The sequence below is a fragment of the Leptonychotes weddellii genome, chromosome 14 (genome assembly GCF_054177405.1).
Source record: "Leptonychotes weddellii isolate Sample4059 chromosome 14, ASM5417740v2, whole genome shotgun sequence".
In the NCBI taxonomy this organism is placed as follows: Eukaryota; Metazoa; Chordata; class Mammalia; order Carnivora; family Phocidae; genus Leptonychotes; species Leptonychotes weddellii.
Window position 1 is genome coordinate 60,078,049 of NC_138382.1, and position 21,648 is coordinate 60,099,696.

The 21,648-nt window shown below is 38.3% G+C and overlaps 1 protein-coding gene across 1 annotated transcript in view; it reads right to left on the reverse strand.

Annotated features, from left to right (window-relative positions):
* The window catches only part of SVEP1 (sushi, von Willebrand factor type A, EGF and pentraxin domain containing 1), a 176,449-nt gene that overhangs the window by 116,461 nt on the left and 38,340 nt on the right, over window positions 1-21,648 (reverse strand). Inside the window, exons 4-6 of the mRNA XM_081804083.1 lie at window positions 13,209-13,367; window positions 12,224-12,403; window positions 3,418-3,597 (exon numbers count right to left, since the gene is read on the reverse strand). Of these exons, the coding sequence (XP_081660209.1) occupies window positions 3,418-3,597; window positions 12,224-12,403; window positions 13,209-13,367 (519 nt within the window). The remainder of the gene's footprint in view (window positions 1-3,417; window positions 3,598-12,223; window positions 12,404-13,208; window positions 13,368-21,648) is intronic.

Here is a 21,648-nt window from a genome sequence, read left to right on the forward strand (position 1 = left end):
TCCTTTTGAATTTAATGTTAGTTATTTTCATTCTCCCTGTTTAATAATGAAAGGATTTATAACTATAAAATTACATCAGTATATAATTTAGCCCATGTCTTATAACTGGTTTTAGGAGTTTCTCAATTTCATTTTTATCTTTTAAAAACTGTATTTTTTAATTTCGCCCTTGTGCATTGAATTCATTTCCTTTATCTCTCTTTCTATTGGAGTCTATACTTTTGTGTTTTTGTCTGGTTCCATACTTTAGAAAATGTTAAGAACAATCGTTAATAACATTGATGCTGTTACATGTGTTTCAAATAACCTTTCTTTTTTGCTGGTTGCCTTTTAATAACGTAAAGAATTCATTTGAAGCACAGAAATTTAAATCTTTATGTATTCAAATCTATTTTTCTTTTCTTTTATTCTTAGGAAATTCTTCTCCACTAAAAATTCAGATTGTCTCTTTATTCTTAGAAAGTTCTCCTTCATAAAAATCCGTATCTTTTCTTATATTTCACTCCTTAATTTGCCTGATTTAATTAATTAACTTAATTTAGTGATTTTTTTTTTGTATGTATGTAGTGGAATCAAAACTAATTTTTACATAAACTTTTCCCCCATTGATTTCTGGAATTTCCTTTATTAAGTATTGTATTCTTCTGTAAACAAATGTTTGTTTCTGCACCAAATTCATCATGTGTAGCTCCATTGTTCTGTGCATCCTTGTACAATTCATGTTCTATTTTAATTACTGTGGGTTCACAATCTGTCTTATGATGGTGACAGTAAATTCTCCCTCATTTTACTTCATGTTCAAAATTTTTCTCTTTTGTACCTGTCTATTCTTCAATACACATTCTATTCATTTCTATCAATTTTTTAAAATCAGAACTTTCACAGTAATTATGGTGGTTGTCAGAATTTGGAGGTGACATTAAGTTGTTCCCAATAAACTGTAAATAGAGACGCAATTTCCTCTGATAGTTACACAAATCCACCGAGATTTGCATATGTTTTAAATCGTTACAGAAATGTGCAAAACAATTTTAAGAAGAATTGAGAACAGGAAAACCTTATTAGAGGTATTACTATTGTTAATGAAAGACTGGGTCCCTCAGAAGAGAAGGTGGACAGTCATGGAACCAGGGAAAGAGATGATTCTCAGATGTAAACATTTGTATTTACAAAAAAAATCTAGCCTAAGGAGACAACATCCCAACTAAAGAGGTTTATTGAGATTCACTGTCCCACTATAAAAGCCACCTTTTTTATGGTGATACATCCTTCACCTTCATTTCATTTAATTCTGTGGAATACCTGAAGAAGTGAACTCCCTTTACTTTGGTTTTATGCAAACTAAGTGTGTTCTTTTTTTTTTTTTTTTTTTAAAGATTTTATTTATTTATTTGAGAGAGAGAATGAGAGACAAGCACGAGAGGGAAGAGGGTCAGAGGGAGAAGCAGACCCCCCCGCCGAGCAGGGAGCCCAATGTGGGACTCGATCCCGGGACTCCAGAATCATGACCTGAGCCGAAGGCAGTCGCTTAACCAACTGAGCCACCCAGGCGCCCCAAACTAAGTGTGTTCTTGATTTGGGTGTTCCTGTAGCTTCCCCTACAGGAAAATACCATGCTTGTCTGGCCTAAGTCTTACAGTATTGGTAACAGTAGGTATCTCATTGCTAATGAACTGAATTTTTGTTTCATAGTAAATTTCATTCTCCTGTCCAGGAGAGATTAATTTCTTCTCAGTATGAGAATATCAGTTTTTCTGAGCTTGCACAGTGAGGGTCAATTCTTGGGCTGTTAAATGAATCCCCCCAGACCCTGGAAGCTCAACCACCTTCCTGGTGATACCTTCCTCTATTATCAACCACAGATCCAATACCAGATTATACTAGAACAAACCTGTAAATCAATTTGGAAGGAACAGACATATTTATAATATCTAGTTTCCCTGTCTTGGGTCCTGGCATATCTCAGTTTATTCCCTACATATAGTTCTTCTTTTTCCTTTTTTTGGAAGTTGGTTATTTTGCTGTGGGAAACAAAGGCAAAAGAAAAAATTAAATTTCCTTACTGCCTACTGACAAGTCCTTGAAACAGGCAGAGTGACATTCCTCTAGGAGCTCAGCTGCCTTGATGTTGATACTTTGCTAAGGGCAAAAGGCATTCTTAGCCTGAACCCCAGGATTCAGTGAGTCTACTTTAATATATAAAAATTTCTTTGGAAACTTCCTTTATCTCTACTCCCCCCTTCCCCAAGATATATGTTAGCAATCATCCTCCAAGCATATGGCCCACTAATAATCATCTGAAGGGTCACATGACTGAGTTTTTACTCAACAATAATAAATCACCTTTCCTAACAATAGCCAGTCCTCTCAGGTTCCTAGAAACCTTGTTTCCAAAATACCTGGGAGACTTGTGCTGTCCCTAACCCCCTCCCAACTTCAAAGTATATAATCAGTCACCCGTCACAACCCCAATGCAGCACTTTCTGCCCATGGGTCCTGTCCCTGTGCTTTAATAAAACCACCTTGTAGCATTGAAGACATCTTAAGAATTCTTTCTTGGCCATCGGCTCTGAACCCCAACACTTCTACATCAATTTAATTATACACCTGCCATGCTCCTAGGTATCCTTAATAAGGATTCACTAAATGGCAGTTACCCTCTCATCATCATTATTATTACCATTGTTATTTGTATCTACAGCATATAAGGAGCAATAAACTGGAAAAGCTCCTGAATTTATTCATTCTGGACCCAATTTCAGGAGTGAGATGTCACAACTCTTCATGAGGGAGAAGGCAAAAAATCTTCCAGTAAAATAGAATGTTACGGTCTATCCTAAGGGTCACTTCATAATCTTGTCCTTTCATCAACAAGGTGGAAGTAACTGGTATTTAAGCAAAGCAAGGGATCACACAGCATTTGCTTTTTTAAAAATCCACCCAAATTGGCCCCAGTTAAAAAAAAAATCACCATTTAGAGCTATAAACTTCAGTGACTTGGAAAATGGGATTCTGGCATAGAAGTCTTTTTACAGAATAAAGAGGAATAAAACAATGTATTCATTTATGTACCTGTGTCTCTGTGCATCTGTATATATGGAGATATAGTTATTATATTCATTAGAAATCAACTTTATTTTTTTTTAATTTTTATTGTTATGTTAATCACCATACATTACATCATTAGTTTTAGATGTAGTGTTCCATGATTCATTGTTTGTGCATAACACCCAGTGCTCCGTGCAGAACGTGCCCTCTTTAACACCCATCACCAGGCTAACCCATCCTCCCACCCCCTTCCCCTCTAGAACCCTCAGTTTGTTTTTCAATTTTAGTTCTAGGTCTTCACAGAAAAGAGGAGAAATCTGAGAACAAGAGAAATAAATCACCAAGGGCACCATGCCATCAACGACTTACCCACACACTGGGGTTCTAGGCCATCCCACTGGGCGTTTGCTTGACAGGTAAGCTTAGCACTTCCTTCTAGTGTGTACCCTTCATCACAGGTAACCAAACACACTGTCTTGTAGGACATTTCCCCCATGGAACAGCTGATGCGGCCATGTTTGGGCTGGTGGAGATGAGGACATGTCCGTACTATATAAAATGAAAATAACTAGGTCACATTTTACTAAATAAAGACAAAAATTGTAAGTTTAATAATGCCTACACAAGCAAGAACATACCTTTTCTTAAAATGGCAAATAGTAAAAAACGCACCATTATGTTTTGAGCTTGTGTGGGACGATTAAAAGCAGGTGTTTGATCAGATGCTCTGCTCAAGCAAAATGACTGTGCTCGGTCACCTGCCCATATGGGAAACTTAAGCTAATCTAAGGAGTCCGGTCCTAGATGGATGATGACACCTGTAGATTGGAGGTGGCTGACAATGGGAGGTCTCTGCAACCCTCAGCTGGGACTTTGCTGTGATTTTCCAAGCTACGATCCAACAAAAGGAATCTTTTCCAGGACAGGGATTCAGGTTCACAATTAACTCCATTCTCAGATCTCATGGGCCTGTGGGCATATCCTGGGCCTTTTAATGGTCCCAGCCTCTGCAGTCTTAAATTTCAGTATCCAACTCTCTGACCATAACTCTGGTCCTGTTAGCTTTTTCACCCCTTTCTTCCAAGACACTTATTGCAAATCCTAGTTCATGATGCTAATCTTGACTTATGCACTAAGATTGTTTTATTTGTGTGTTTTTGCTGCTTCGACAAAGATGGCTAGTTGTCTACCCAGTAACATTCTTCCCAGTTTTATTCAGCATAGAATACACACAGCTAGAAGGTAACAACTGCCCACCTCCATCACACCAATGACAGACAATGAGATGTGAGCTGAAGTTGTCTGGAAAAGCTTTTTAATGGAGACTCTTTCATTTGAGAGAGTGCTTTTTGCCTTTTCCTCCTCCTTCTTTGTCCTGAAATATGGACATGAGGGATAGTACCCCAGCATATTACAGTAAAAGTACAGGATACTCTTATAGGATAACTATCATGCCCTAAGATGGTAGAGCAAAAAAATTAAAGAAGCCTGGGTCTCTAATGACAATGGAGCTATCACACCAGTTTAGGATTACCTGCTTCTCTTCTTCTTTTAGATGAGAGAAAAATAAACTCTTAATTGGTTTAGGACATTGTTACTTGGGTCTCTGATACCAGTAGCTGTACATAATTCTTAATTTCCTGTGCCCGGCATCCATTCACTTTTTCTTTGCTAATTTCCTAGGGAAACATCGCTCCCCTCTATCAGCTCATGGGGTCTGTGTGTGCTCCAATCCTGTTCAGATGTAGAGCATGTGACCTAGGATCACATTTCCCTGGTCTGAGAAGTGAGCTGATACAATGGTGACATGATTCCTTTATCTATCAGCTTCACAACCACCATGAGAGAGCAGCCAGGGGCTATTTACTAAACCCTTGATCCTGGAAATGCCCCTGTGCCTTGGTCAGCCTCAACCCCATCAGCAGAAGCACCCACCACAGGGTGTCCAGAGAAACATGCATTTTTCTAGTACTGCTAATTCTAACTCATTAGTCTCAATACTAAATCAGAGAGGCTCCAAGAGGGCACTCGGACTGCTCCTGCCTCTGCAGGTCCCCAAACAGCATCTGTGCTCTAAGCTCTCCTGGTGAGACCTTCCTTGCTGTCTAGCCCACCAAAATCCCGTAATGTGTCTTAAGGTCTATCTCAATTAATCTTATGACATTCTATATTCCTGTTTCTGACAATCTCTTAGGAAGCCCAAGGCTCCAAGGTTATCCCTCATCTACCAGGGTCATCCCCATGTAGTTCTACTCCAAATCTAATTCACAAACTCTTGCATCTGACCTCTGGAATACATGATCAGTCTTCAGTAAATCCTCTCCTATCCTAAACTTCACTTGTCAACTTTTCTTTCACTTTCTTATCCTAATCAAAACCTCACTGTCTCTTATAGCAAGGCCTGCGGGTGACAGAGTTGTCTTCTTTGCTCCTTGTGCCTTCCCAGATTTTTCTCTCTCCCTTCCTCTTTTCTTTCTAAAACCTTTCGGCTCCCAGTGTCATATTAAATATTCAACATCGTTTCTTTCCCAATTGTCTGCTGACCTCTGGGCTACTTCTTATTCTTTGAAGATTTTATTCTTTCTGTCTCTCTGTCTCTCTCTGTCTCTCTGTGTCTCTGTCTCTGTATCACACACACACACATCGGTGATTTCATATATTCTATGTAGAAGATCATTCCAGTATCCAGGAGTCATATTTTTCACCTCTTCTTCTCCAATAACCATATCCTTCACCCTACCTCAGTCTCCCTTTCATTGCCTTATGTTCTAGACCTTGCTATCATCAACTTAAGCATCCCACTCTCTGAAAACAGCCTCCTATCTTCTTGGATCACTCCTTCAAGGGCTTCAACTCCATCAATTTCTATACCCTACTGGGATCTCCAATCCATTGTATGTTCTGTAGAGAAAATCATCTCTAAAGAGTTATTCTTTCTACACCTCTTTTCCTCCAGTTCTGGTTTAAACCCACTCTGTTCAGGATTTCCAATCAGGGGAAGGAGGGCAAGGATAAAGGAGAAAGGAAGTGGGAGAATAAGAAAAGAGAAGAAAAGAAAGAGAAGGTGAGGGGAAGGTAGGTAGAAGAAAAGAAGAATAGAGGAGGTGAGAAAAGAGAAAGGAGGAGTGGGAAGAACAATGCAGAGAAGGGAGGGGAAGCTGAAGAATAGGGAGGGGAAGGTAAAGTAGGAACAGGGGAAAGAGGAGTAAAGAGCAGGCGGGGGAGGCTGCAGAGCCCCATGGAAATTTACCCTTTCAGTCAGATGGCATGTACATCCCTGTCATAAACAGAGATATGGAGAGGAAAATAGAATGCATTCCTGCTGGATATGCCAAAGGATGGTCACCTATATTCATTTGCTCACAGATATAATCCTACAAGCATCAGGCATAGCACACACACACACACACATACACACACACACAAATAACCTCTGCAAAAGAACAAAGTTCTGTTATCAACAATAGCATTTCTGCAACACTAAAGGCCAGAAGACAACCTGGCAATCTCTAGATATTTTGAACAAAATAATTTGGGACTCAAGAATTTAGGGGGGACTCTGGGTAAGGTATATTTTTTTCTTCAACATTTCTGTATTTGCCAATTTTTCATATCAAGCATATATTTATGATGAAAGCTTAACTTTATAATAAGAGGAAATGAAGTTGGGGAAAAATATTCAGTGCATATTCTACTGAAGCCACTGTTTGGCAGGATCTATTCTGAAGGAACCCATTCAAATGATATTCAGTCAGCAGAGCATAAATATTGGGTGCAGTAAATATATATATTTAGGACTGATCACTCTTAGAGAGAAAATTCAAGTATCAAATTAAAGCATAAGCCATAATCTTTAGCCTTTCAATCCCTGGGATGACTTGGACCAAAGTCAACTACTGATGACAGATGAGCAGACATATTTTGCCTTCCACATCTTGATTTTTATTGAACGTGTCCATCGTGTAAGTAGAATCATTGTTGAGCGCATCAGGTTCACGGAAGTATTTTGCCTTCCACATTCTGACTCCTATTGAGTGTGTCTACCATATGTAGCACAATGCCAAGTGCCAGGTGGAATTAAAAGGTGAACAGATAAAATTCCTATGATCAAAATACACAGAATCTGGAAAACCATGTTAAACAACTACTTTTAGATTTAATAAACTGCTAAAATCACTCCAGCTTTCCAACTCAAGACGAAATGGATTTGCAACATCTCTCAAGAGTACTGATAGTAAATTAGAGTTGGTGTTTCATACACATACAAATTATAATGCTTCTCAAATGTTGGTTTTAATAAACTTTCATTGCTCCTCTGGGAAACAAAGCATATGTAAGAATTCCTATTTAGTCCTTAAACATTTTATATTCCTTTTCAACCAAGAATGTTTTTAATAGAAACATGCCTATTTATTAGTTTTTATTTCAACAAGCTGAAAAATTCTGCAATAAATGTTTCTTGATGTACATCCATGTTAAAGCAATCCTTAAATATTGATTTGGTCTTTTTAGAAAATAGCAATTTATTCTTTCAAGAAGACAGTCTACTAAGAAGTAGACAATGTGAGAACTGCTCTGGTTCTCATTTTAAAGACTAATTAGATTTTTTTCCCCAGATAAACAGTTCCTGTCAATATCTAAATTGCGATAGCATCTATATTGAAAATAAAATAAACCTGACGTTAAATGTAGGATTCTCATTGTTGTTTGGACCATTTTATCAGAAAAAAATTCTATCACAAAATTTAATTTACTATGATGCTGTGGTTTAGTGAGTTATCATTAGGAAACCACAAAAAAATCCTTACGAGTTTAGAAATAAGTGTATAATTCAGATAAAAAATTTTAAGAAAGAGTATAAATGCTTTATGATGAATACAAAGGAGGAGTAAGACTCAAGCCTTTTGAGTATTATTTAACACTATAAGACATTAACAGTGCAACATGAAAGTTGTAAGAGCCTTTATATTTTACACTGATCTTTGATTTCTGTCCCAATTTCAGAAAGATTTTCAAGAAAAAGATAACATAACTAAAATGGTTCTGTTCCTACAATTAGATTTAAATTAGATCCTAAAATACTATTTTCTCTCTGTTTCCCACCCTGGGACAGAATTGAATCCCCAAGCAGCTGCCATATTTCATTGAATCCCAGATGCCCCAATCATGAGGCACACCATTATTTTATGTGCCACTAATAAAGAAACAATAATATCTATGAAAGGACTTAATGCAACTGATTTTAAGGTGCATCTTAGTTTTTAGGGATGTTAAAATGTGGGGGGAAAGTGTTCTAGAATTAATGAAATATGGTATATATTTCAAAGAACAATATCTCAAGTAACTAAATTCACTAAAGATGAGCCAGAGGAAGGGATTAAGTATCTTCATTTGGGACAACTTTGTACGCTGGTAAGTTAGGCAGAGCTTTGGGGATGAAACTGAAGGGATCTCAGGAAGAGCCATGATCCTGTAGTATATCTCTGCTTTGATTAAAATTATTTTATTTATATTAGAATATCAACTGAAATTGCATAAATAAGAATGAGAATGCTTTTTAAAAATGCACATGCATAATGGGAAGTGACACAGGCAGATCACCGACATATCTATTTATCAGTGCATGTATCAATGTGTGTATTTGTCAAATTCAAGTTCTTGATCATTCACCAGTGGTATAATCAAGGATTGAGAGGAAAAGATACATTCTGTGCTCATAAAAAACTAACAACCTAGCAGCGGTGATACACAAGTTGATTAATAAAAGTTAAGTGTGTTGGTTGTATTATAACATGTTGGTTAAGCTGGGAAATAGGCTGCCAGAATCCCCTTACTGTAAGCCACGTTAGGCTTGGTCAAAAGATGAACCTGCCCTGGATTTTAGAAAGCAGTAAGGGAAGCAGTGGTCACTGTAGCCAGACTCAGTGATGGGAAATGTAGACATGTCCCATGGGTTCCAGCTTGTCTTTGCTAGCCTCCATTCCGAGTCCCAATTGCTAACTGTAATGACCTAAGAAGGCCCCAAACTCACTGCCAGGTTCTTGGCTGTGGAGCCATGGGGTGTGGTTACACACAAGCAAAAAGCTTCTCTTAGACCTCCCAACACATTTGGCTTGGACTTACAGACTGAGTTGGTAGTAACACCTCTGATGTTCCAACTTCTCTTCTAGATCTTCAGTTTGCCAGCTCTTCCAAAATTGTGCAAGGTCTGAATTCCTAAAATAAATCCCTGATCCAATGACACTCATGGTGACCATACTTCCCCCACTGACCCTGACACACAGAGCACAAAGGTTCTAATCAGGGGAGAACAGATTGGTGGACACACATACAGAAGTTAGAGGTCATCCCATCCAGGCTGAGAAGTTTGATAACAGCAGAGGGTTTATATATAGGGACCAACAGCAAAGTCAGGCCTATCAGACACTCAAAGCTGTAGGAACAACTTGTCAAAGGATGGCTTCCTGAGAGGACACGGCCATTTCTTATGGCTTTAGTGCAGGATCCGAGGCTCAGGGTATGGACGGTGGAAGGTAAAGAGGCAGGGGTCAGACCTTATCCTAAAGGGGTTGTCTACTTGCTTCTCTCACTCTTCTTTGGAAGGCCAGTAAGTGGAAGGTTAAAATGCAACGCTTTCCACCCTCTGCCATTAAGTATTTGGAAGAAGGGGTAGAGATCTGACACAGAGCTTATAACTGTTGACTTTATAGGAATACATCTGAGAGGCTTTCTACGATTAACTTTTTCAGTAACGGCCTGTGGCTTTTTACCATTTGAGACTGCAGGACTGAAAATGTCTTTCCTTGGCCTTCCCACATAAACAGTAGCTTGTCTGAGTTTGGAAATCTAGGGTCTGATTCTTTTCTCTCAGAATCCTGGCAACATACTCTCATCTTCTCATATCTACAATGGCTAATAAGAGGCTCAAGTCTGATCCTCTTTCCTTTGTAGGTGGTGTTACTTATTTCAAACTGTGAAATGGGGACAATTTTCCATTTTTCCAGGGCATTCAGAAATTTCACTAAGATTATTTCCAGATATGGATCTGTTTTCAATCATTTTTTTCTAGCACTCATTAAGTGATGTTAAGCTGAATATCAAAGATGTTAGTTGTGTGTATTTTCAAGATTTCAGCTTGGGGATATATTCTCCCTCACTCCATTCTCTCTCTAGATTCCCAATATAAGAAGAGTCTATTTCCTGGGATGATTCCCATTCACTTTATTCTTTTGTATTTTTTATTCTTTGAAATTCTTCTCTACCTACAGAAGAGTTTCTTTTCTTTTTTTTTTTTTTTAGATTTTTTATTTATTTGAGAGAGAGAGAGATAGTGAGAGAGCACAACTGGGGAGGAGAGGGAGAAGCAGGCTCCCCACAGAGCAGGGAGCCTGACGTGGGACTCGATCCCAGGACCCCAGGATCATGACCCGAGCCGAAGGCAGACGCCCAACCGACTGAGCCACCCAGGCATCCCCTACAGAAGAGTTTCTTGAGTTGGTTTTCTAATTTATTAATTTGTCTTTTCACTGTCTGGTCATTGTGTCTCCAACCTTCTTTTTTTTATCCTCAGAAATCCTTTTGTTTTCAGATTTCTTCCATTTCTTGGCATCCTGGCCTTATTTAGCACTGTGATTGCCTCAGAATCTCAGTGAGTCCATTTGTTCCCCTTTTTTTTCAGGTCCCCCTTGTATAATTTTGCTGATTTCTTCTTTTCTTTGTAGATACAGAGAAGAGAATGGGTTGGGACCTGAGTTAGGCAGATTCATATTAATGGATGGGTTCAATACGGTAGCTGATAACTGCAGTGGTGGTCTCCTGGGGCTCACAAATGACCTCAGAGCCTGAGTGGGTCGCCTTCCCTTATGGGTGCAAAGAACCAAGAGAAAACTCTTTATAGTATTCCAGGGAACTGTGTGATGGGGGGTCCTGGAGCAATCAAATCCCAAGGTGTACTGCCAAAGGATGCCTACGGGATGTGGTGGGGATGAGGTTGCCAGATTTTAGCAAAAACAAACAAATGAGGAGATCCAGGTAAATTTGAGTTTTAGAAAATCAACATCTCACTTTTAGTATAAGTCAGTCCCAAATCTTGTATGGGACTGACTTACACTAAAAACTGTTCTTTATCTAAAATTTGCATCTCACTGGGTGTCCTGGGTTTCATCTGGCAACTCTAGGTAGGGGGGAAATACTGTATTCAGAAGCTTGATGGGAAGGGAATCTCAAGTCCTTTGGCTTGTTCCCCTCTTTTCTTAGATAGCCCTCTCTTCCAACCCTACTTGTGAAACCTTGAGAAGTTGTCTAAGGGGAGCCTGGGTGGCTCAGTCAGTTGGGTGTCCAACTCTTGGTTTCGGCTCAGGTCATGATCTCAGAGTCATGAGATCAACCCCACGTCGGGCTCTGCGCTCAACAAGGAGTCTGCTTGAGATTCTTTTCCTCTGCCCCCAGCTCATGCACGTATGCTCTCTCAAATAAATAAATAAATCTTAAAAAAAACTGGACTTATTTTTTTAAAAAAAGAAAACTTAGGAAGTTGTGTGTGCAATAGTTGTAAGAAGTAGGAAAGGAGATCTTGGAGATGGCAAGAGTGGAGGTAAACTAAGGTACCATTCTATTTGTTTTTTCTCTTTTTTCAATGTGGGAGCCTTATGTTCTATTCGAGGTACCATAAATCCCTGTTTCTATTGGCCTGATTAGGCTCGTTGGTATCTCACTTTAGCAAATTCCCACTTTCTATAGAACACTGTCTATTCTGAGCAATGGCTGGAGACATACAAGTCAGCTCACTGCTCCTGCTGCAGGACCCCGGTATGGTTCCCAGTCCTCAATGACATTAGTCATCAAAGCCTGCATTCCAAGCATTTCAAAACTCTACTTGGCACCCTGTCTTGGCTGCTTAAAATCTGAGGTTTGGGGTAACCTGTCCATTTCCTTCCCAGGAAGGCCCTTTCTTTGCTCTTTGCTAGTTCATAAAAGAAACATAAAGGGGATAGTTTATGATGATGTGGTCAATTGAACTTGGTAGTTCTGATTTCAGATGTCCTATAATCTTTTCTCTTTCTGTGGTCTGTGGTCTATGAAATTCCAAGAAACAAAGAACTTCACTGGTCCATTAAAGTTTAAATCAAGGAAATCAAGCAAGGCAATCAACAATGTGGACTGGCAGTTTGCATACCTCTGCAGGAGCTCTCTGAACCGGACCACAAACCATTGGGTAGACACAAGAGGATGCTGCTTCCCACGAGGTCAAATCCAGGGTGACATCGGACCCCACAGGCTGCATTGAAGTGGTTGTTACAAGTGTTCTGGATAAAGTAACCGTTTTCAGGAGGCCTCAGGGCAGGGCAGTGGACAACTAACATTTACAGAAAGAAAATAAAAAAGCAAAATTAGCCTTTGAAGCAGCCTCCTTTTCTTTGTCTGTTTAAAAGGACATTTTAGACACAGTTAAATCACCCACATCATTCCTATTTACTGCATTTCAATTTCTAAGTGCATATTTGGAAGAAGAACCCTTACATCTCACTCCTATTAGGTATGTATTCACTTCCAATTAAATTTTTTAAAGACTATTTAGTCTTTTTAAGCTTTAAAAATGTTTTATTTTGATACCTATGTGGGTATGAGATTTTCTAGTTCTTGATCTTCATATGTCATTATTTATTCTCCTTCTTAATTAAGGTGGCGTGAAACAAAGAATAAGTCCAACACAGTACATCTGCTACAGATCCCACAGCTTCTTGCACATGTTACAGGCTAATTCAATAACTTTAACTTTTGATATGAATACTATCAAGATACTTTACTCATAAAAATATTCTCTTTAAATGGATTTAAATATCACCAGAGCCCAAACCAGCTCATTTGTTGTTAGATTTGTGGCTTTCAGGTTCATAGGAGATCTTTTTCAAGTACTAAATCTTTCTGGTTTCATGGTTCTATCACTCCTGGGGTCTCAGACCACTTTCTCTGGAGCAAGATTATAGATGTGTGCAATGATAAGAAATGCTACTTAATGAAAACAGAGAACTTCTCCCAAATAAGATTAGAAGAAGAAATATTAAAGATCACTTAAAATGAATTGGATGGAAACACCAGCATCATTCCTCTCAAAGAGATCAGCTTTTATATTTCTTATTTGCCAGACGTGGGAGACTTACCTTCACAGGTCTGGCCAGATGCCCGATATCCCTCCTTGCAGACACAGTCTTCTGGGGACGTACTTCCAGGTGGAGAGGTGTGATTTTCATCAGGACACGGAAGGCAAGTGCCGATTCCTCCTGGAGAACCCTCTGGCTTGTACGTCCCAGATGGGCAAGCTGGAGAAATCCATTTTACATGAATTGATGATACATGAATTGATAGTTAACAGCATTTTTGAGACTAAGTAGGCAGAAAAAAATCCAAACAATATCTTTTCATAGAAATAATAATATAATTCGAACAAGGACAGAAACGAAGATTCTTTTTGTAAGAATGATGTAGTTTTGGGGTTTTTTTCCTTCAAATTTTTATTTAAAATTCTAGTTAACATATAGTGCAATATTAGTTTCAGTGGTAGAATTTAGTGATTCATCACTTACATATAACACCCAGTGCTCATCACAACAAGTGCCTCCTTAATGCTCATCACCCATCCAGCCCATCCCCACCCACCTCCCTCCAGCACCCCTCAGTTTGTTCTCTATAGTTAAAAGTCTCTTATGGTTTGCTTCCCTCTCTCTTTTTTTTCCCTTCCCCTATGTTCATCTGTTTTGTTTCTTAAATTCCACATATGAATGAAATCATATGGTATTTGTCTTTCTCTGACTTATTTCACTTAGTGTAAAACACTCTAGTTCCATCCACATTGGTGCAAATGGCAAGATATTCTTTTTATAGCTGAGTAATATTCCACTATGGGGTGTGTGTGTGTGTGTGTGTGTGTGTGTGTATGTATATATATATATATAATCACATTTTCTTTACCCATTCAAGGAGTGATGTAGCCTCCTAAGTCCCACAACTAGTTACAATTACAACATAACACAGCATGAGACATCTGGGCTTATTTGTGGGGGAAAAACCACAATACCAATGCATGTTAAGGGACTAAAGGAATCAGTGATACATGACACATAAAAAAAAATATTGTTGACTCCATATTCTCCTGGCCCAACCTGCACAGTCCCCCTCCCCCACTGCATTCCCGCACCCTCTCCCAGCAGAGGGGAAGAACTACATATGCAAAGAGCACAGGGCCCATTGTTTCTGTTCAAAGCACTTGACTAAGGATAGGAGAAAGTGAAGAGTTTGAGCGTAATAATCCAACTGATGGGAAACAGGACCCTGGAAGAAAAAAGAAACACACACACAAAAAGATTAAGAGGAGGATCTAATTGACCTTGCTTCATACCCTCCATCTGCACTGACAATGTCGCTTTGAATCTATAACTTCCTCTCTGGAGTTATACATCTGTAAAATAACTCAAAATTGAGAATTCAATAATAAGGAAATTGGAGAATAGAGGGACTTGCAAGCTCAGCTAATTCGATGTAGCACTGTCAAGTATGCACCGGAGTATTTCAAAACAGTAGCAACCCAGTAATGTGTACTTACGTGATGGTATTTTATACAAATTGTTCCCAGTAATGTGTACTTACGTGATGATATTTTATATAAATTGTTTCATTTAGTCCACACAGTATTAGCAAGTAATATTAATGATGATTAATATTGTTATTAATAAATGCATTAGTTTCATTAGTATTATGTCCATTCTAAAGATGAGAAACTGAGGCATGGAGAGATCTGCAGACTTGACTGAAGTTACTCAGTAGGTAACAGAGCTAGAATTGTTTTTCAGTACTCAACATTGGTTTACTACATTTTTGAGACAAAAAATTCAAAATTACATTTACATTTTTTAATTAGCAAGTCAAATGTTTTTAAGGGGTAGCACACTCCTTTCCTCTCCCTGTTGTCAATTTGTTTAAGGCCTGTTTCTGGGAAGATAAGGTCTGGCTTACTTATTTATTTTTTTTTAAAGATTTCATTTATTTATTACAGAGAGAGAGAAGGCATGAGAGGGGGAGGGTCGGAGGGAGAAGCAGACTCCCCACTGAGCAGGGAACTGATGCGGGACTCGATCCCAGGACCCTGGGACCATGACCTGAGCCAAAGGTAGACGCTTAACTGACTGAGCCTCCCAGGCGCCCCGGCTTATTTATTTTTTATTTATGTTTATTTTTTTGGTCTGGTTTATTTTTTTTTAAGAAATTTTTTAAGGCTTACAAAAAAATTGAGAGGAAGAGTAGAGCTAGAATTTTAAAGCAAATATTTATATGGCATTTACTATGTCCTAGGGACTATTCTACACAATTTATAAATATTATCTTTTTAATCTCCTTAAAAACCTATGAAGTAGCTAATATTATTAATCTCATTCTATAGAGGAGAAAACTAAGGCAGTAAGTAAGAGGTTAAATAACTTGCCAAAGTTACAATGAGTAACTGGAGAGCTGGAATTTGAATCTAGATAATTTGTATCCAGAGCCTAGGTTCTTTACCACCACATGTGCTGTGTCTCAAAAACCATCCAGGTCTCTTAGATGCTAAGATCCTTGTATTAACTACTATAATAGGCTAAAAACATAAAAGACAAGATTCATTATATAATGTAATTATTAGAAAAAAAATAACCATGCTTCTGAAATTCTTGATTATATTTAAAAACAGAAGATATTTAATAGAAAATTCTGGAACTGGCTAGATCTGTGACAGTATTTAAGAATGAGCAAACCAGGGGCGCCTGGGTGGCTCAGTCAGTTAAGAGTCTGCCTTCGGCTCAAGTCATGATCCCAGGGTCCTGGGATGGAGCCCTGCATCAGGCTCCCTGCTCAGCAGAGAGGCTGCTTCTCTCTCTCCCTCTGCTGTTTCCCCTGCTTGGGCTCTCTCGCTCACACAAAGATACACTAAATATTTCAAAAAATTATATATTACTACCTTAAGGAGAAATAAAAATTAAATACATAAAGAGCTTTTTCCAATACATGAAAAAGAAATGAATACTCCAATAAAAAAAGTTGACAAAGAATAAGAACTAGTAATTTCCTACAGAAAAAATGAAAATAACCAATAATCACAAGATAAACAATTTAACCTCACTCATGATAAAGAAATGCAAAGTGATGGCTACTTTTTAATTGGGCAAAATTTTTAAAGGACGTTAATACTACCAATTGCCAGTAAGCATGTGAGCAAAGAGGTTCTCTCCTCCTCTGTAGGAAACCTGAAGGTAGACATCAAAAGCCTCAAAAGGAGCTTTCCTTTTGATAAAGCACTTCATTTCTAAGAATTTGTCCCAAGTAAAGGTAAGTAAATATGTATGTATAATTGTTCTTTATCATTACACACTCAGCATTGGCTATACACAAACGTCAAGAGATACGGAGTTTGTTGGGGCGCCTGGGTGGCTCAGTTGGTTAAGCGACTGCCTTCGGCTCAGGTCATGATCCTGGAGTCCTGGGATCGAGTCCCGCATCGGGCTCCCTGCTCGGCGGGGAGTCTTCTCCCTCTGACCCTCCTCCCTCTCCTGCTCTCTGTCTCTCATTCTCTCTCAAATAAATAAATAAAATCTTAAAAAAAAAAAAAGAGATAGGGAGTTTGTTAAATTCTTATTACTCATCCATCCAGTGGAATATTAGCCATAAAAATAAAATTCTTGACACATAAAATCATCCAAATTATGTAGTTGAGTGTAATAAAGCATGTTTCAAACACCATATGTATTATATGATCCTTTTGGCTAAAAAATACATATGTAAGACTTCAAGGAAATGATCTTTAAGGTTATATATGCATGGTATATATTCATGGTAGAATTATGAGACTTTCAGGTTCATTTTTGTTGATCTACATTTTCTAGTTTTGCTATGCTGAATAGGTACTACTTGTGCAAAAACAATTAAAAGTAAATTAAAATTATATGTAAAAGAAAGTCATTGTCGCAGATGCTATATTTCATTTCACAGTTACTGGTTCTCTAACCTCGGAGATCACTTTGATTCCCCCTTCTCCCTCTATCTCCTCCAATATCCAAATGAAAACTGTGTTGTTTGGATTTTTCTCCTTAAAAATCCTCTGCATTTCCCCCCTCCCACCAGCAGCATTGCCTGGTCTTAGTTCTAGACTTACCATCTCTCACTCAGGTTTTTACAAAGCCCTTTACTGGTCCCTCAGCCTCCATCTCTACTCTTCATTCCACCATGAATGTTGCTGCCCGAACATCTTCCTACAATATAAATCTGATCAAATAACTTTCTACTTAAAAACTGCACCAACAGAATGAGGCCCCCTCTCTTCACTCTGACATATAAGGACATCTTTGATCTGTCTGCAACCTTCCTGTATGTTTGCTATAAGGGACCAGTGAATTCCATATCCTGCTTAGAACCTGCTTCAGAATCAAGTGCACTGCGCCTGCCCCATCTCAATTTACCAGACTTGGGAGTTTGAACAACTACTTCATTTCTCTGAGACTTGGTTTCTTTGTGTGTAATATTAGTAGTACCTCCCTTATAAATTTTGTTGTTCGGATTCACTGAAATAATGTGAGTAAAGCAACAATATCTGGCATAAATTTTAGAATAAGGTCCCCAGCTCTTAACTTTCTGGACAATAAAAGAGATAATTATACTTCCTTCCTAGATGTGTTGTGCCTGTAGATGCTCTGGTGCTTGGTAAATATTACCTCTCTTTCTTATCTTCTAGTTAGCTTCTGCCTTTGCATATGCTTTCCTTTGTCTGAGTGAGCCTCCAGCATCCTTCAAGACTAACTCATTCTTCAAAGCTCCTCCAACTTTTTCAGATTTTGTTGGCTTCACTGCTGAGCCCCCAGAGTACATTACCCTTACCTCTGCTCTGGCACACGTCACACTGTATGTAACACATGCACTTGCCTCTCTCTCTCAGTGGGCAACATGCTCTTGTATGTTCAGAGAGTCTTCCAATGATCTGACCTAGTCATTAGCCATCCCACTTCCTGACCAACAGTCACTCAGTCAAAGAAGGGCAAGGGAAAACAAGCTTTGTTGGAAGGTGGAGGTGGGTTTAATGTGGAGGGAGGACTAAAGTCAAAGAGAATAATAATTGGGTGAAGTGAAAGAACATTGGACTTGGGGTCAAGACAACCGAGTTGCAACCTTGGCTCTTCTACTGACGAGCTACGCGGTCACTAGCAAGCGACTTTCTTTTCCTACAAAATACAGAAGTTACAACTAATGATGACTATGACCTTTTCAATGCTAACCTTTGATGTTTCTATAAATAGAATCATACTAGAAAGTGAGTTAAAGAAATCTTCCATATGAGCAGTCATATTCTGTTTACAGATTTTATAGTTTATTTTTAAAATAATATTACATAAAAACAAAGTCATCTTAACAATATTACCCTCCAAAATGGTTTGAGTAATCGAGAGTTGACAACACTGGATAACAGTGTTTGGATAAAAATATCCCAAAGTACATTTGGAAATGTATTGTGAAATTCATAATGATAATGGAAAACAGACTTGAGGAGAACTATTTAAAGGCATTGCACAATTCTAGTGGGAGAGGTGTAATCAACTTCTTTGATACCCCAGGGGGGAAATTCCTCATCTAAAACCAAGCAAAAGTTGAAATTGAAAAGAAGAAATAAAACTGTGGTTTGAGCAAGTTTCACAAGTGATGGTAAAGGGCTGGGGTATGTTCTTTTCCTTTAAATATTAAATGTTTCCTTCCTGGAAATGTCCCAAATACTATTTCTTAATTGCTCTCTTAGTTGTTGGTAAAATAAGCACTTTCTCTTTTCAGAAACATCTTGGTGGTTATCATCTACTATTACTGGAAATGTGATTCTTGAAGCTATCACATTGTACTAATGTTAGATTTTTCTTCAGCTGACAGTGCAATTCTTTGGCTGAAATAAATTAAAATGTCAACCAGTTTGGAATTTGTAAAATACAAAGAAGCCTCCATTCTCTCTAATCCATCCTATCCACTAAATATTAATTTGTTAGATGACTATTTTAGTTAACATAAATAACATACACAGTAGCAAATACTTTATAAAATTCCTTCATATACATAATCTAAGATTGATTTTTAAAAATTTGGTAAGTATTAAGAGCCTCTGTCCTTGCACAATTCATCTTCAAGGGTTAATAAATTCCTTTGAAGACTGCATTGGTAAGGTAAGGTGGTAAGGGGGCTGCATCAGCTGCATTCAGACTGTGCACTACACAACTCCAAGGGTGCCCATTTGGGTAGATTACAATGCCATTCAAAAGTCATGCAACTCAAAAGCCCTAGTTTCTGCTCTATCTAGGAAGGGCACCAAGCAAGTGTCTGGGCCCCCAGAGAAAGGCTCTTTATTCTTACAACATCAGGCTCCTTCTCAACTTTATGGATTTGATCTGAATAAGGAATCTGTTCCTACAAATAGCTGTGCTAGGATTTTGAGCACAGGGATTCATTGCCCTAGAAAAGAACCAGTTTTCCCCACACTGACCCAGTATTTTCACAATTGTAAGACAAGCATGTAGGCATGCATATGAGGAAACTTGCTTTTATGAGACAGCCAAGATCCTTTCCATGTTCATTAATGAATTAGATAAGGAGGATTTTAACTGTCTTGGATACTGCACAACTGAATCTGTGGTAAATGAATTAGCAACCTGTCAATCTTCCCACGACTGGTTAGCTTATTTGGCTGAAGTATAGCATATCTGGACAAAATTGTGAATTTGAGCAACTGTGTGGTGCCAAAGCAGCAAATGGACCACCGGCTGCAGGAGGCCACGTTGCAAAGAGAAGCATCTGCTCAGACTGGAAAGGAGATTACTGATGGATCAGGACAAGTCTATCAAAAAACAAAAAATAAAACCCTCAAAAGACCATGTCTTAAAGAGGATGCATCAGCAAGGTAATTATTATATTGCTAAGAATTAATATATGTCACAGAGAGAGAGAGAGAGAGAGAAATACAACCTGGCTAAGTACAAAATACTTAGGCAAAGCCTTTTTTGTTGAAATCCCCGCGTTCTTAATTGTCTTAAGGTGTTTATTGTCCGGAAGAGAAATGTGAGATCATCCTAAGTTTTACAACAAAAATTTTGTGGGCAAGCACTTTAAGGAGAGGCCACTGGAGATTTTAACATTATCTTTAACCTTGTTTATTCTTTCTCAAATAACCAATAACTCAGAATCATATAAAGAAGAAAATAAAATTTACCATAAGCTAAACCATATTGGTTAAGTTGAATCCAATTTTTTATAATTATGAACAATTATAAACAAATTTTTCATCCGTTGAAAATTTTTTTCTTAAGCAAAATAATATTAACTTTTCAAACTCATTAGCCGATTGCCAAATTACATGATATTTCCATTATTTGGACTAAAAGTATATATCTTATTGTACTCTCATTAGCACTGGGTATTAACAGTTTTTAAAATTACCAATTAATCAGGCCATTTTGGAGCCTGCGGAGGCATGGTGGGAGCAGGACTCCTAAAATGATAAAAATGTCTGGAAGGTTATGGTCCAAGGCCATTTTTACTGGTTTCTGGAACCAGAGGGAGCACACAGCCCTCCTTAAAATTGAAGGTGTTTATGCTTGAGATGAACCTGAATTCTATCTAGGCAAGAGATGCGCTTCTGTGTATAAAACAAAGAACACCATAGTGACTCCTGATGGAAAACCAAAACCAAAACCAAACCAAACCAAACAAACAAACAACAACAACAACAAAAAAAAACCAGAGTAACCCGGGGAAAAGTAACTCATACTCACGGAGACAGTGGTATGGTCCATGCCAAATTCCAAAGCAACCTTCCACTAAGGCCATTGGCCACAGAAGCCACATGATGCTGTACTCCTCAAGGATTTAAACTTACTGAAGTAAAGATGTAGAAGTGTTCTCTTGTAAATAATAAAATAACCACTTAATCAATTATTTAAATGTGAAATCCTATGCATTTCAGTGCAATAGGGTTTCAACTTCAACCTAGGGTGGATCTATCCCTGAGATTCAGACATGTATAGGTCTATTGCTTGAAGAACTTGAGAACCTTCTGGGAGAAAACTTCATGCATGATAAGGGTACTGTTCAAAATATTACAACTCAGAATGACATGATCATTGATCAATGACAATAGGTATCAGCTGTAGCATCAAGCAGAATTCTACAGGCCCACTCATCTGCCAGATATTACCTCTACGGGACAGGCACCAGTGAGCCTGGAAAAGGGGTCAGATCAGTAAAGGAACATTCAAGAGACTTAGGGAAGTAGCTATTCACCAACCAGTACATAAGTATTCCAATATCCTAACCACATTTACAACTGTACTAATGCATAATTGCTGAATATTAGCCTGACCTAAGGAAAGAGAGAAATCACATATTTTGGATGTAAGAACAACCTTGGCAGTCATCAAAAGGAATGAGATCTTGCCATTTGCAACGACGTGGATGGAACTGGAGGGTATTATGTTGAGCGAAATAAGTCAAACAGAAAGACATGTATCATATGATCTCACTGATATGAGGAATTCTTAATCGCAGGAAACAAAC